General features: G+C 47.6%; 1 protein-coding gene across 1 annotated transcript in view; it reads right to left on the bottom strand.

Moving 5' to 3' along the window:
• The window catches only part of LOC144679102 (NFX1-type zinc finger-containing protein 1-like), a 47,134-nt gene extending 32,131 nt beyond the window's left edge, over window positions 1-15,003 (bottom strand). The window contains exons 1-5 of the mRNA XM_078539404.1: window positions 14,641-15,003; window positions 13,040-13,188; window positions 8,050-8,184; window positions 3,885-4,047; window positions 1,952-2,199 (exon numbers count right to left, since the gene is read on the bottom strand). Coding sequence (XP_078395530.1) covers window positions 1,952-2,199; window positions 3,885-4,047; window positions 8,050-8,184; window positions 13,040-13,188; window positions 14,641-14,722 — 777 coding nt within the window. The 5' untranslated portion in view covers window positions 14,723-15,003. The remainder of the gene's footprint in view (window positions 1-1,951; window positions 2,200-3,884; window positions 4,048-8,049; window positions 8,185-13,039; window positions 13,189-14,640) is intronic.
• Between the last annotated feature and the right edge of the window lie 699 nt (window positions 15,004-15,702).

Here is a 15,702-nt window from a genome sequence, read left to right on the forward strand (position 1 = left end):
ATTGGCCAGCAGCCCTCTGAGGTGAGACTTCCTCCCAAGTGAGAGCCGGAAGTCCTGCCTGCTGCCAGTTAATGCTCATTCGAGTATGAAATGGCTGCAGGGCACTCTGAATTGGCAGGATGTGTTCCATATTGACTCTTCATTTGGCAGGAAGCGAGACCCCCACCATCCGAAAAATTCAGGCCCATGTCTCCATGAACAGATGCATAACCAACCTGAGAAATTCAAAGCTCTTTGAAATAAAAAAGTGTTCAGTAGTGAATGAACATTCACTCATCAAATTTTCACAAATCAGTAGCTCAACTAATTCCAAATGAAAATATGCCAAGAAGAAATGTTCCTTCCACCTTATGGTGGTAAAGTGTCCTCAAATAGAGTCAAAGCAAAACTATAGATTTACCTCAGCTGATAGAAAGTAAATTCTATTTACCTGGTATGAAATGGTTATTTAGGGCAACCTAAGAATTACCACATCAGCTACTTGGCAACTCTCTCACCTAGTTTATATTCATTAATTACAGAGTTAAGTGAGTCATCTGTCAGTTGGAGTTGCCCATTTTTCTTATTGGTTTCACTCTTCACTGGGCCTTATTAAAGATAATTGAGGTTGCTACAGCTGCATCTAAGCAGAGAGGATCAGGGAGACAAAGCATCAATATAGAGAGGCTGGGTTAGTTAAGACAGTGAGTAACTAACTACCTCTCCCTCCTTTCCTTTCTCTTTTCAGCTTTTTCCCCCATGTTATATGAGGTCAACACATTGCTGCTTGACCAGTCCTTCACTTCAACCATCTTTTTTTATATTTGGTGGGTGGTTTTACAGCCAGATGCCCTTCCTGCTGCTAACCCTTCCCATTTATCTGGGCTGGAGACCAGTATCAGTACATGCTGACTTAATGAGTAACTGACTGTATTATAGCTTTTCTGTTTTTTATGGACCAATTCAACGTCCATAGGTCTTATTTTAGACATGGTCCTCTTGAGTTCTTGGGAGTTATAAAATATCTGAAGTAGAATTCACGACATTCTTATTGAATGAGAATTTTTGATTCTCCAAATGTCTCTTGAGCAGATGATTGGTATTTTGGCATTTTCCTCTGCTCTCCTTACCTCCCTCTCCCACCACAGTAACTTGAAGCCTGAATTATATCTTTAACAACATCTCCCAAACCCATGAACTCCATCACCTAGATGGCAAGGGCAGCAGCTTCAAAGCAACACAACGATCTTCCATTTCCCCTTCATTTGGATTTGGATATACAGAACCATTTCTTTCTCCACATTGAGTCAAAATCCTGGACGTCCCTACCTAACAGCATTGTAGAAGCACCTTCACCACAGGCTGCAGCAGCTTAAGAAGGTGGTTCACTATGATCTTCTGAAACTATTAGCCATGGCTCAATGTGTAGTACTCTCACTTCTGAGTGCAAAGGTTGTAGCTACAATTCCCAATCCAGGGACCTGAGCACAAAATCCAAGCTCACACTTCATTGCAGCATGAGGGAGTGCTACATTGTCACTGAGCTACTGATTCATGAAAAGCAGACTGAAATGCTGCCTTTCAGTCCAGACAGTAAACCATGTAAATACTGCCCTTTCAAATAGATGTAAAGTAAGACCCCATGGCCCTATTTTGAAGAAAAGTGGGGGAATTCTCTAAATAATATTTAATATTTATGCCTCAACCAACATTAATATAACAAATTATCTGGTCCTTATCACATTGCTGTTTGTGGGACCTTCCTGTGCAGAAACTGGCTGTGCACATGTCCTACATTACAGCAGTGACTGCAAGTAAAAAATGTACTTCATTGGATATAAGGTGCTATACGACATCCTGCATTCATGAAAGGTGCTACCTAAATGCAAGTCCTTCCTTTCTTTCAAGGGCAACTATGGCTGGGCAATAAATGCCACCCATGCCAGCGTGAGAATGAATTTTTGTAAAGTACCTCATAATCATCTTCATCCTCACTCCCAGTTTGGGATTTGGAATGGTGTGCAGTCTCTCTGAGATTGTAGTCAAAAAGCGGTTCTTGGCTTGCAGCCAAATGGACAGTCACATTCTGAACTTGCTTCTGGAAGTCATAGTCTCCAATCAGTCCCTGCGCTTGCAGCAGCTCAGCCTCCACACCCACCTCAATGAGCTCACCATCATCTTCCACTGACTCTTCCTTTTCAGTCAGATTACTGGGACTTCCTAAAAGACATCAGCACTTAGCAGATAATTTATCTCTTGATTAGGAGACGAAACTACTCAGTAGAAAATGTGGAAAGCAAAATGAAAGAAACTTGCTTTTTAAAAAATTAATAACGAGTACCAAACAATAAGTTGACAAAAATAAAAAGAGAAAATGCTGGAAGTACTCAGCAGGTCTGGCAGCATCTGCGGAGATTGAAACAGTTAACGTTTCAGGTCATGACCTTTAAACAGAACTTTTTTTTTGCCAGTTGGTACTGAAGAGGGAGGTCAAGACTGTTCACATGGCGGCCTATGGCACTGAGTGTGGATCTCAGGATGCAGCAAGGACAGCGGTTCGAGGAATGTTGAATGTCTCGGACATCTGTAATTAAGGGCGGATTCGAAATATGAAAGGTGGAGTTTCAGTTGGGATCCATGTGAAATAAGTCGGAGCTGGAGACAGTTGCTGAGGAAGGAAATGTTAAAGCGGGTTTTGGTAGATTCCTGATCGAACAAGAGTAGGGAAATAGAAAGCAATGAAAGTGAGAAAGGTAAAATAGACAAACTGAAACCCCGTCAGAGAGGAGAACAGAACTTCAAGGTGGGCATTCCTGGAAGAGAAGTGACAGTGAATTAAACATTAATCCAAAAGCAAAATATTGCAGATGCTGGAGAACGGAAATAAAAACAGAAAATGATAGAAATGGTCAACAGGTCTGGCAGCACCCGTGGAGAGAGAAACAGAATTAAAGGGCTGAATAATACATGGGTTTTGGGGGCGGTGGGGGGGTGCAGATGACACGTACCATCAGAAACCACATCAGCATGGAGCCTACATGCTCCGTGCTGACCTGCCCCGTGCTGCAGGGTGGACCAATGAGAGCAGAGTGGGACATCCATCTCTCTTTGACCAGCAGCTCCACCAGCCCTGGCAGCATCAGGAAGGCTTCAGTAGCAGCTGCTGGGATTTCAGGAGAAGACGACCACCAAAGCCCATGGATCCCCAGAGCTGGTAAGTCTGAGGTGTTGGGCTGGGAGGGTTTGGGTAGGTTAGGGAGAGGAGCCGGAGGTGGGGCGGTTGAGTTTAAAAGGGAGGGAGCAGGTTGGAAGGAAGGAGCAGATTGACCTAAGGGGGCGGGGTCCGCCCCACGATCGGCAAAGGGAAGCCTCTGAAGAGTGACACCCCCTTCCTGCCCTTGAAGCGTTTTATTTATGACAAAAAAAAATCGGGCCTCCCGCTCTTGCCTGGCTGCCCATGCCAAACCTTTTATGGCATGGGCAGCAAATCATCTGGGTCAATTGGCTTGACAACAGGTCCACTGACCCTTGATTATTCATTTAAATATGGTGGGCAGCCTGATGACGTGAGGGCCTGCCTGTCCCCCATATTATGGGGAAGAGTTCAGGGATGGGCGGAAAGGTGGTGGGATGGGCGTCCACCCTATTTTACACGTCCCCCAACTCCCCCACCCAGGAAACACACCTACCGGGGCCACATAAAATTCAGCCCAACATTTCAGGCCACGACCTTTCATCAGAACAGAGTTGATGGCTTGATATTTAGGTGTTGGTACAGTTTACAGAAATACTGAGATTCATTGAGCTGACCACAATGAACATTCTTTGATATAATCACCTAGAAACTATTATATTTACTTAATTTTTTTTTTTAAATTTAGCAAAGAATTGGAATTTTCTATTACCTGTGTCTCCCTCCCTGCCAATTGAATCTACTTCCTCCAGGTTCTCTTCCGTGCTTTTGTCTGGTGTCATTGATTTCGATGCGAAATAACATGTGGACGCGGATGTTATTCCTAACCACTCCAGAATGCCGGATTGACGGGAAGGACGACCTTCACAGGCCACCTTAAAATGTAAATAATCCCAATTTGTTAACAATTCCTTTTATCCTACCTAGAAATAATTCAGGCCATATTATTGATTGGCAAATGTTTTAAACCAACTTGTGCTCGAATTAATTCTTTGCTCCATTACTGCTGTAACTTATATGGCATCGGTTATCAGCCCAAGATAACTGTTGGAAGGGTCATGGAATGTCACGTTGGACCTTGGATTGAGGATGTGCAAACTTGATCACCCACACAGGGAAGTTCTCTCCAGTGTTCTGGCCAATGTTTGTCTCTTAACCAACACCGAAAAAAAGATTATTTCATCATTACCCCACATTGCTGTTTGTGGGAGTTTGCTTTTTGCCAGTTGGCTGCCTGACTTCCAACAACAGCAACCACACTTGCAAAGTACTTAATTGGCTCTGACCTCTTAAGACTTTGAAAGGCACTATACAAATATAAGTCTTTCATTTTTTCCTTTTCTGTTGCCAATGTCCAAATCTGAGCACTGGCATTGTGGGGAAATAGTTATCATTTGGCTGTTCTTGTAAACATCCACAGAGGCCCAAGAGCAGGCTCTCCACTTGTCAATATTCTGCCTACAGTTGACATAAGACCTACATAATGCAAAGGGCCTGTCACAGGCCATCAATGGTTGAATCCCTAAATCCCACTGATACAACTTATTCTGTGGTTTGGATTAAGTGCAGACTCACTCCTACATGAATTATTTCAACACTAATGTCAAAAGTGATGATAATTTTTGTGTTAACTTGACTCAGGTGCGAGGCCAGGGGTCCGAGGCTGGAGGACAGCATTAGGAAGGGGTGAAGACGATGAAGACCATGAGGGATTTAAAAGCACAGATGAGGATTCTTCTTCAGTTCGCTGCCTGAAGGCAGGTCCTTGACGATTATTTGCTGAACCATGGCAAAGCGCTGTGATTTTTTTTGCTATGAATAGGGTGAGGAGGCAGGCCCCAAGTCTGCTTCAGCCTGAACAGGGTTCAAATCCTATGCTGTTGGCATTAATCTGATCCACATGTTAGCCATCTAGCCAATTGAGTTAACCAGCAACATAGCCCCCTCCCCCACCCACCCTCTCTACCCTGATAAGGATTGTGAGATCAATTAACTGGAACACAGAGGGGTGTTGCAATAATAGCCTAAGCCACTCATCTGAAAACTGACGGTATTGGGTGTAATGCTGGTTTTACACCTTGTCTGAATTTACTCTCCATTGAAAAGAAATAAAGAGTTCCATTTGTACAGCGTCTTTTGTGAACTCAGTATGTCCAGAAGCATTGAGGGAGCACTGCACTGTCGGAGATGCTGTCTTTTGGATGAGAAGTTAAAGAGAGGGGCCCATCTGTCCCCTCAGGTGAACATAAGAGATCACAAAGTCCCAAAGCACTTTACAGCCAATCAAGTACTTTTAGAAGTGTATTTATTGTTGTAATGTAGGAACTATGTTAACCAATTTGCATATAGCAAGGCCCCATAAACAACAGCCTGAAAATAACCAGGAGTTTTTTTATATGTTGTTTGAGGGATAAATATTGGTTAGGATACAAGGTCAAACTCCCTTGCTCCTCTTTGAAATACTGCCATGGGATTTTTTACATCCACCTGAGGGGGCAGATAGGCCCTCAGTTTAATGTCTTATTCAAAAGACTGCATCTCTGAGAGTGCAGCACTCCCTCAGTACTGCATGGAAATGTCAGCCTAGATTTTCTACTCTACTGTCTGCAGCCAACAAACTTCTGAATTATAGAGGAGATTGCCACCAGCAGAGTAAGGTCCATACACTCAAGTCAATGGAAGGCAATACTGGGCAGGATGTAAAACCAGAGTGCCACTAGATCATGAGTTTTCCACCCCATGAGTTAGGTTAAAATTATGAATTTATCAGTACTAAGAAAGGTCAGGAAAAAAAGTGGACTGTTTCAGGTGGGGAAGACAGTGGTTTTAGTGATGAATTGAACTTGGTGCAGGAAACTCACTTCAGAGTAGTGATAACAATGATCAGATTGATGGGCACACAGTCAATCATGAAACACCATTTTACAACTTGTCACCTCGCAGAATTAATTTGCACTGTCAAAGATAAGGCATGTGAAGGCTTGTGTTTCAATTTTGCTCATTCAGTGTCACCATCAGATGCTGTCAGGTCAGGAATGATACAGGATAAAGAGATACCCTTACTCCATAATAAACAAGTCTTAACTCCAGAGGTATATTTCCATTCTCCGCAGCGGCTACAGTATCATCAGCTGTGTGGATTCATATAGGTGCAGCAGAACTATGACACCCAGGCACGAGGTATTAAGTCTATCTGTTAAGTCTATTTAACTGTAGCAAAATTGAAGCTATATTTGTCCATGGCAGATTACTTAATGGATTCTTTCTTGCTGGTTATACAGCATATATAAATGGTTAAGATTGTTACTGCCGGCTGTTTCTGCTGGCAGCATTGAAACACACATTATAGACAGGCTTATGCAGTCCCCCTCAGGACAAGGCGAAGATGGTGCAAAGGTCAAGTCAACCTGGGTGTGCATTAGGGTTCATTTCTGTCATTTTCCCTTATATGAAGACCAGTCAGATTATTCAATTCAAATACAAGCATCACATTGGGCTATTTGCATTTATGAATTGTGAATGGATGGACTATCTAATGTAAATAAGAGAAATGCATTCTTTAGTTTATTTCATTCCAGAATATCTTCAAAGAAATCTGGTGCATTATTCAGCAGTACTATAATGAGACAGCATGTTAATCTGATGCCAGCAGCCCAGGGGCTAGCCAGAGGGCCCTGTGGTTGCTAATAGCCACATAACAAGTGAGCAACCCCATTTTATGTATCAGTTTAAAATTGAGAGGGAGCGCAGTACATTGTTTCTAACATTAAGAAGCTTAGAGAAGTTTATTAATAATGAAAATTAACTATTTCTACATTATCCTAACTTGCACTAAGTCATCTTAACACATCACCCCTGTGCTCATTGACCTACATCAGCTTCTAACATGGCATTACCAGTCCCTTTATCTGTAACCTCCTCAAACCCTACAATCCTTGAAGCCAACTCTGGCCTCTTATGCAACCCAGTCCTTTTGCCCCATCAATCATGGCCATGCCTTGAGCTGTCTAGGTCCTAAGCTTTGGAATTCCATTCTTAAACCTAGCCACCTCTCTCTATCTCTCTCTCCCTGGCTTTAACACATTCCCTAAAGCCTACCTCTTTAACCAAGCTTTTGGTCACCAATCCTAATATCTCCTTTTATTGACTCAATGTCAAATTTAGTCTGATTATGCTTCTGTAAAGAAGCCATGTTTTACTACACTAAAGTTAAATGTTAAATTTAAGATGTATAAATGGTGTCACTGTTTACCTGTTTAAGACAAAGTTGACTGTTGGCTTATACTCTGGACAACAGTCTGATAAGAGTTTGCTCTTCCATCTACTGAAGACTGAGTATGCAGCAGCATGCGATATATTCTAGTATGTCCAAGTACAGGTACACTGTTCCAAGTTCAACTCCTGGACCTCACCACACCAAGATACTGGGCAGGTATTGGGCTGCTTTGTAAAGGATATAAGTTGCACTCCTGGGAATGACTAGGAATGCTGGACCCAAGGAAATCTCTCATGTAAAAGGTTTCCTTAAAATTGTGATGCAAACAAAAATTAACACCAGTTTCAAAAGCCTGTGACTTGACAGGAATCCAGAAACTTGGCCAATGAATATTGGACAATGTAAGAGAATCAGTTTTCATTTGCATTATGATGTACTCTTATAGACCTCCTCCTCCACTCGACTGGGTTGCTGGGAGAAAGAGAGACGAGAATCTGGCATGGGTTGGTGAGGAGGGATGAAGCATGGAGGCTTGAGAAGAAAATAAGTAACTAGGAACAGCACCAGTAATTTTCTTTATGTGATAATTAGCTAAGATAAAATTAACATGAATTTCCTGTTTGTACATGTATATGCAAGTCTGGATGCTTAACATTCCCACCTGGAGACTCTTCAAGTGTTTCGAAGCAATGTGTTTAGATAAAGTATACATCTGAAGTACACCCTTCTCGCTTGCTTCCAATGATGCGGCTAACGTTTCAATTATTCCCTGGATTACTTCCCTTTCTTCGATCAGCTGCAGAAATAAAATAAGACAACACAGCTCTAAGGTAATGTGAGGCAAACTTGCTGCATCCCTTGCATCATTCCCCGCATGACTTGAATACTTTCACTATTCCACAAGCCAAAATGATCCCAGCAGCGAAGGTTAAGGGGGGATTTAATAGAAGTATTCAAAATTATGACGACATTTTATAGAGTAAATATAGTGAAGTAAGAAGGATCATAGAGGGCAGAAATTTAGGACAATTGGCATAAGAATCAGAGGGAGTAATGAATAATTTTTAAAAATTCAGCAAGTGGTTTTCATCTGGACTGCATCCCCTGAAAGAGTGCTGGAAGCAGGTTCAATTGTAACCTTCAAGAGGGAATTGGACAAATACTAAACAGAAAAAATATGCAAGAGTACAGGAAAAGGTCAGGGGCAGGGTTAATTAGAAGGCTCTTTTAAGGAGACAGTACAAGCACGATGGGACGAGTGGCCTACTGTGTTGTAAGATTTTATGGTTCCATGAACAAGTCTGAAACTTTGTCCTAAGCCTCAGAATGCAGTGTTTGATTCAACTGTCCAGAGTTGTACAAGTACAACTGGGTGCGAGAATGTATTCTCTTCATTTTAGAGAAGCACCCCAGTCTGCAGTTGGGCATCTTCTCCTGATGTCATGGCAACTCATAAATCAGTGCCATTCCATACTATGACACAACACATTGGAACACCACTGCATTACAGTACAGTAAAAGTAATGGAGCCAAGAGCAAGGGTGTGCTGGTAGGGGTGGGGAGATGCAGAAGAGGGCAGAACCAAATTCAAGACCAAATTCTGATCAAGGACCAGAAAATGGGAGTGACTGAGTCTCCTGCACTCACTCCAGCGCCTTGGGTGTGCTTTTGAGGATTTTTCCTGAGCTACCTTGGTATTACCATCAATTAGACCCAACAGCATGGACTTGAGGGGCTGAATGGCCTTCTTCTGTGCCATAATGACTCGATGGGCTGAGTTTAGCTATGGCAGTGGGGATCTTGCCATCAGTCCCGAAAACAGAGGGAGGTGACACTGCTTCAGCAGTCAGCCGGGTGCGAGATCACACTTGGTCAGCAGTAATTGGCTGCTGCCAGGTCAGCTGTCCTCTTAAGGACTGCAACCCAACCCCAATAGTTGCCAGCCTTAGGAGCGCCACCGGGATTGGTGATGGCACAGCGATCGATGTGTTCTTTCAGAATCTGCGAGCACTGCAGCCAGTCAGGCAGGCACCGATGACAGTTGGCGAGGGCAGGCAGTGCCATTGCCATAGGGAAAGGCCATTGTCACTGGGAAGCCCCCCTACATGGGCCAAAGAGTACTCAAAATGGATGGCCCACCCACCCCAGAGCCCACCACAACAGTAGAGGGCCCATCTTCTGCTGATTAAAATGTGGGCGGATGCGGAAAAGACTCGTAATTGGTTGCTTAAGTGGCTCAATTAGCCGCCAAATGGGAGGGCCATCTGCGCCTTCCCCGCCAATGGCACGGTGGCAGGAAGATGACATGCATACCACCCCCATTTCCCCTTGCCAATTTTAAGGGCCCTTCAACCTCCTAGCCCAACCCTAGAAGACTGGTAAAATTCAGCCCAATTATTTTTTAACACGGACCAAGAACTAACATAAGTTCTCTTGAAGCCGCCATCCTAAAACCTGCGAAATGCTACTGACAAAATTAATCAATCCCTGAGGGGAATAATTGCCTTGATAAATATGCACCGGGGGCAATGAATTTGTTCAATTGGCTTTTTGTTATGTTGGTTAATTGGTTAATTTGTCAATTTGTTCCACTCAAAAGAGTATAAACAGAGACTGCCCCTTTATGGAACTTTCAATTTAATTTGCTTTGTTTATTTATTAATTTGCCCATTTGTTAAAGTTGTACTCAACAGAGTATCAAGAGAAAGGAAAAGATAAATATGGACCTCCTTGACTAATACAGAAACATCTTATAAATTTGCCATCATAACTCTTTGGCCTTTCCTGGGCCACAGTACCTCAGTGGAAGTGGCATGGTGCTAATTTAAAATGTTCCCACAGCCTGTTCAAGAGGTCCTCCAGTCCTTGTATTTAAATAACCACATCCATAAAATATGGACAAGGGCTGCCTCACTGCAGGAAAGCAGGGTGGGGAGGGAAGGCCAGGATGGGCTGGAGGGCGGGTAGAAAGCAGTTGGGGCGGTGACAGAGACAGGGAGGATGAGGCGGGAGAGGGAGGATGAGGCGGGAGAGGGAGGAGAAGGCGGGAGAGGGAGGAGAAGGCGGGGAGGAGGAGGGGGGAGGTGGAGAGGAAGGGAGAAGGGAGGTGAGGGGGGTGGAGAGGAAGGGAGGTGGGGGGGTGGAGAGGAAGGGGAGTGGGGGGGGTGGAGAGGAAGGGAGGTGGGGGGGGGGTGGAGAGGAAGGGAGGTGGGTGGGGGGGTGGAGAGGAAGGGAGGTGGGGGGGGGGGTGGAGAGAAGGGAGGTGGGGGGGGGGTGGGGGAGGAAGGGAGGTGGGGGGGAGAGGAAGGGAGGTGGGGGGTGGGAGGAAGGGAGGTGGGGGGGAGGAAGGGAGGTGGGGGGGGGGGAGGAAGGGAGGTGGGGGGGCGGGGGGAGGAAGGGAGGTGGGGTGGGGTGGGGGGGGAGGAAGGGAGGTGGGGTGGGGGGGGGGAGGAAGGGAGGTGGGGTGGGGGGGGGGAGGAAGGGAGGTGGGGTGGGGGGGGGGGAGGAAGGGAGGTGGGGTGGGGGGGGGGGGAGGAAGGGAGGTGGGGTGGGGGGGGGGGGGAGGAAGGGAGGTAGGGTGGGGGGGGTGGAGGAAGGGAGGTAGGGTGGGTGGGGGGGGGAAGGAAGGGAGGTGGGGGGGGGGAGGAAGGGAGGTAGGGTGGGGGGGGGGAGGTAGGGTGGGGGGGGGAGGTAGGGTGGGGGGGGGGAGGAAGGGAGGTGGGGGGGGAGGAAGGGAGGTGGGGGGGGGGAGGAAGGGAGGTGGGGGGGGGGAGGAAGGGAGGTGGGGGGGGGAGGAAGGGAGGTGGGGGGGGGGAGGAAGGGAGGTGGGGGGGGGAGGAAGGGAGGTGGGGGGGGAGGAAGGGAGGTGGGGGGGGGAGGAAGGGAGGTGGGGGGGGGAGGAAGGGAGGTGGGGGGGGGAGGAAGGGAGGTGGGGGGGGGAGGAAGGGAGGTGGGGGGGGAGGAAGGGAGGTGGGGGGGGGAAGGAAGGGAGGTGGGGGGGGGGGGAGGAAGGGAGGTGGGGGGGGGGAGGAAGGGAGGTAGGGTGGGGGGGGGAGGAAGGGAGGTAGGGTGGGGGGGGGAGGAAGGGAGGTGGGGGGGGGGAGGAAGGGAGGTGGGGGGGGGGAGGAAGGGAGGTGGGGGGGGGGAGGAAGGGAGGTAGGGTGGGGGGGGGGAGGAAGGGAGGTGAGGTGGGGGGGGGTGGGGTGGGGTGGGGGGAGGAAGGGAGGTAGGGTGGGGGGGGTGGAGGAAGGGAGGTAGGGTGGGGGGGGGGAGGTAGGGTGGGGGGGGGGGAGGAAGGGAGGTAGGGTGGGGGGGGGAGGAAGGGAGGTGGGGTGGGGGGGGGAGGTGGGGTGGGGGGGGGGAGGAAGGGAGGTAGGGTGGGGGGGGGGAGGAAGGGAGGTAGGGTGGGGGGGGGGAGGAAGGGAGGTAGGGTGGGGGGGGGAGGAAGGGAGGTAGGGTGGGGGGGGGAGGAAGGGAGGTAGGGTGGGGGGGGGAGGAAGGGAGGTAGGGTGGGGGGGGGAGGAAGGGAGGTAGGGTGGGGGGGGGAGGAAGGGAGGTAGGGTGGGGGGGGGAGGAAGGGAGGTAGGGTGGGGGGGGGAGGAAGGGAGGTGGGGGGGGGAGGAAGGGAGGTGGGGGGGGAGGAAGGGAGGTAGGGTGGGGGGGGGGAGGAAGGGAGATGGGGTGGGGGGGGAGGTGGGGTGGGGTGGGGGGGGGAGGTGGGGTGGGGTGGGGGGAGGAAGGGAGGTAGGGTGGGGGGGGTGGAGGAAGGGAGGTAGGGTGGGGGGGGGGGAGGAAGGGAGGTAGGGTGGGGGAGGAAGGGAGGTGGGGGGGGGAGGAAGGGAGGTGGGGGGGGAGGAAGGGAGGTGGGGGGGGAGGAAGGGAGGTGGGGGGAGGGAGGAAGGGAGGTGGGGGGAGGGAGGAAGGGAGGTGGGGGGAGGGAGGAAGGGAGGTGGGGGGAGGGAGGAAGGGAGGTGGGGGGAGGGAGGAAGGGAGGTAGGGTGGGGGGGGAGGAAGGGAGGTAGGGTGGGAGGAAGGGAGGTAGGGGGGGAGGAAGGGAGGTAGGGTGGGGGGGGGAGGAAGGGAGGTGGGGGGGGGGGAGGAAGGGAGGTGGGGGGGCGAGGAAGGGAGGTGGGGGGGGGGCGAGGAAGGGAGGTTGGGGGGGCGAGGAAGGGAGGTGGGGGGGGGGCGAGGAAGGGAGGTGGGGGGGGAGGCGAGGAAGGGAGGTGGGGGGGGGGGGCGAGGAAGGGAGGTGGGGGGGGGGAGGAGGAAGGGGAGGGGAGAGGCAGCCAGAACTTGAAGAAAATCTTCATTTCATTCATTATGGAGCAGATACTTTTCAAAACTAAGTGAATTACTTAGTTTTATTACATTACATATTGCAGTGTTGCAATGCACTGCCAGGTTAACAGAAAAGTCTCTGTGGAGCTATTTCAAAGAAGAGCAGGCGAGTACTCCTCGCTGTCCTAACCAATACTTATCCCTGAATGAACATCATGAAAATAGATTAACTTGCAGTTTAGCTCATTGCTGTTCGAGGGACCTTGACGTGCACAAGTTACCTGCTGTGTTTTCTACATTTTTAATTATTTTATAGACTCCATGGTTGCAAAATGAGCGCACCTCAACTGTAAACGTTCACTTGTCAAACTCACCGCAGTATGTGCCCCCTTCAGATACCCTGGCAGAGTTTTCCTGAAGTTTGCCTCCCTTCTTAGCGTGTTCAGAGAAAATTTGGACAGTGTTTTACTGCTGCTCCTTCCTCCAACTCTGACCAGCCCAGTGTCCAGATACTTATGGATCCCTAAAATAACAGAAATCATTTCATTTATGGTTTCTTTTAGACTTAAAAGATAATAGAGCAGTTTCTAGGACAACTGCAAATGACACTTCCAAATTTTGTTTGATGCACAGTTGAAAATTAGAAGAAAGCTAAAGAGGCAGCTTCATCATCAAAATTCCTTAAAAGGAAACCTTACCCGATCTGGTCTATTAACTCTTAGCTGCTCTCTGAAGTAACCGCACAAGCTACTCAGTTGTATCAATCTACGAGGGCAACTAGGAATAGACAATAAATGTGCCTCCCCATCCCTGAGTGTGAAGACTAATGGGAGATGGAGCAAAGAGGATCCTCTACCCCTTCCTTACCTCTGGTTCCCCCTCCCAACCTCATTCATGCTTCTGTGGTCTGCCCAAAGGCAGATCCTTGGCTCATTGTCTATTGATGCTTCAACTTGAACTGTTCACTTGGCCGTTTCTGGCACTGGTGGTTTGCCATTGCCTTCGAAATCCAGGGGCAGGGTGACGTCCAGGTTTACCTCAGCCGGAATGGAAATCAAACCAACACTGTTGCCGTTATTCTGAACCACACACCAGCAATCTAGCCAACTGGCCCCCATCCCTGCAACCGCCCAAGCAGCCAATGTGTGTGACCAGTTCCTTAAGTTTGCGATTGAAATTTTCTGACCCTACATCCCCACTGCAGCCTACCCATTACATGGTCTTGCCAATGATGTTCATGTTCCAAAATAAATCAACTGGTTACAACAAAAGTAGAATCAACTCGAACATTTTCTTTCCTTGGTATTTTTAAACACGTGTATCATCTTCAGGAGCTGTGAATTGGAGGAGCTATGTGGATTCCCGATCCATGGGAGAACTAACAGCGCTATCCGACAGGTTCACTGAGAAAACTCCTTCATATTCAGTTGTGTGTTGATTCAGTCTCAGTAACTCTTCTTTCGTACTTGAAAACAGATTCTTCAAAAATCTGAATCGATCTCTGGTTGGACAGCATCTGGAATTCAGCACTGAATTCTGGGCACTGCCCCCGAGGAAGAATATATTAGAAAGGGGTGCATCAAAGATCCACCAGAATGATACCAAGGGCTAAAAGGGTTAAAAATGGAAAACAGGTTGCATAACCCAGGCCTGTATTAACTTGAGTATAGAAGATTAAGTACTAACTAATCAAGATTTTTAAGCTGCTTAAAGGAGTTGATAGGGTGGAGAGATGTTATTTCCTGTGATGTGAGCGTTCAGAAAATAAAGGGCCATAATCTCAAAATTAACCCAGTCGATATTTCCCTTTGCTAGGCCAAAGTGATGCTGTGGAATTGGCATCTGTGCCTGATTGTGCTACTGGCCGAAATTGAAACAGCAGACACACATCTAATCGATTATAGAATCACTCCAACATTATTAAACGGTGATAAAAAACAGCCTTCATTATCTGCTGCATATTGGAGCCTCTGACCTTCCAAAAACTGATCCAATGCATGGTTTGTGTAGCACACCACCAAAATGGGAGAAGCACCAGCAGATTGCCAAATATCCATGTTAGCCAGAAGAACCTGGACAGCCTTCAGTCCCAAATAGGTCTTTCCTGCAAACCATAAAATATAACTGTTAATAAAGGATATAAGTTCATTTTTAAAAATGAATGATTAGAACACATACAAATCTGGTTGATGTTGGCTTTCCAACCTCTTATGCCCAATGATGTCAGCAGGAGACTGGATGATTGGGTCTCATTTAAATGGAGGGAGCTTGGGCCGGCGGGGGGAGGTTGCAGGGTGGGATGGAGGTGTGCAATCATTAATCCTGCTGTTTATTAACAACTTGCAATTATGCAGCAGTACTAATGTAATAAAACTTCCTGTGGTACTTCACAAGTGTGTTATCAAATAAGACACTGTCAAGATGCCACATACAGGCAGATGCTCACCTTAAAATGGAAGGGCGTTCAACAGAGCTAGCAGATTTCAGAAGCAGGGTAATATTATGAGGGTGCACAGCTGGGAGCAGGATGAACTGACTGAAGCCTTAAAGCTCAACAGGCGGAAGAAAAATGAGTGCCAGGCCAAATTCCAGCTTTCTCTGGCTGCAACTAAAAATTCCTTTAAATGGCTGCTTCCTGACCTGTATTGTCCCTTTTCTGTAGGCAGCCTAAGGAAGTAGTGATCATAGCGCTGCTCGACAAGGAAGTAGTGATCATAGCGCAACTCAGCACAAAAATGGCACTGAACATCCTGACAATGCCAGCTGACCCCGATTTAAATATTTCAGTTAGGCCTCAGCTTGTTTCTGACAGATCGCTAAAACCAAGGTCCACCTGAAAATTAGAACAGGTTGTCCCTCCAACAGTAAGTCTGGGGAGTTCTTTCCAATGTCCTGGATAACATTTATCTCTCGACCAACATCTGTGAAAGAGTTTATCTGGTCATTTATTTCACTGCTGTTTGTGGGAGTTTGCTGCGTGCTTATCAGCTGCTGCATTGGCCTACGCAATTGGCACTATATTTCAGTGAAGCACTTT

The sequence above is a fragment of the Cetorhinus maximus genome, chromosome 3, assembly GCF_964194155.1.
Source record: "Cetorhinus maximus chromosome 3, sCetMax3.hap1.1, whole genome shotgun sequence".
In the NCBI taxonomy this organism is placed as follows: domain Eukaryota; kingdom Metazoa; phylum Chordata; class Chondrichthyes; order Lamniformes; family Cetorhinidae; genus Cetorhinus; species Cetorhinus maximus.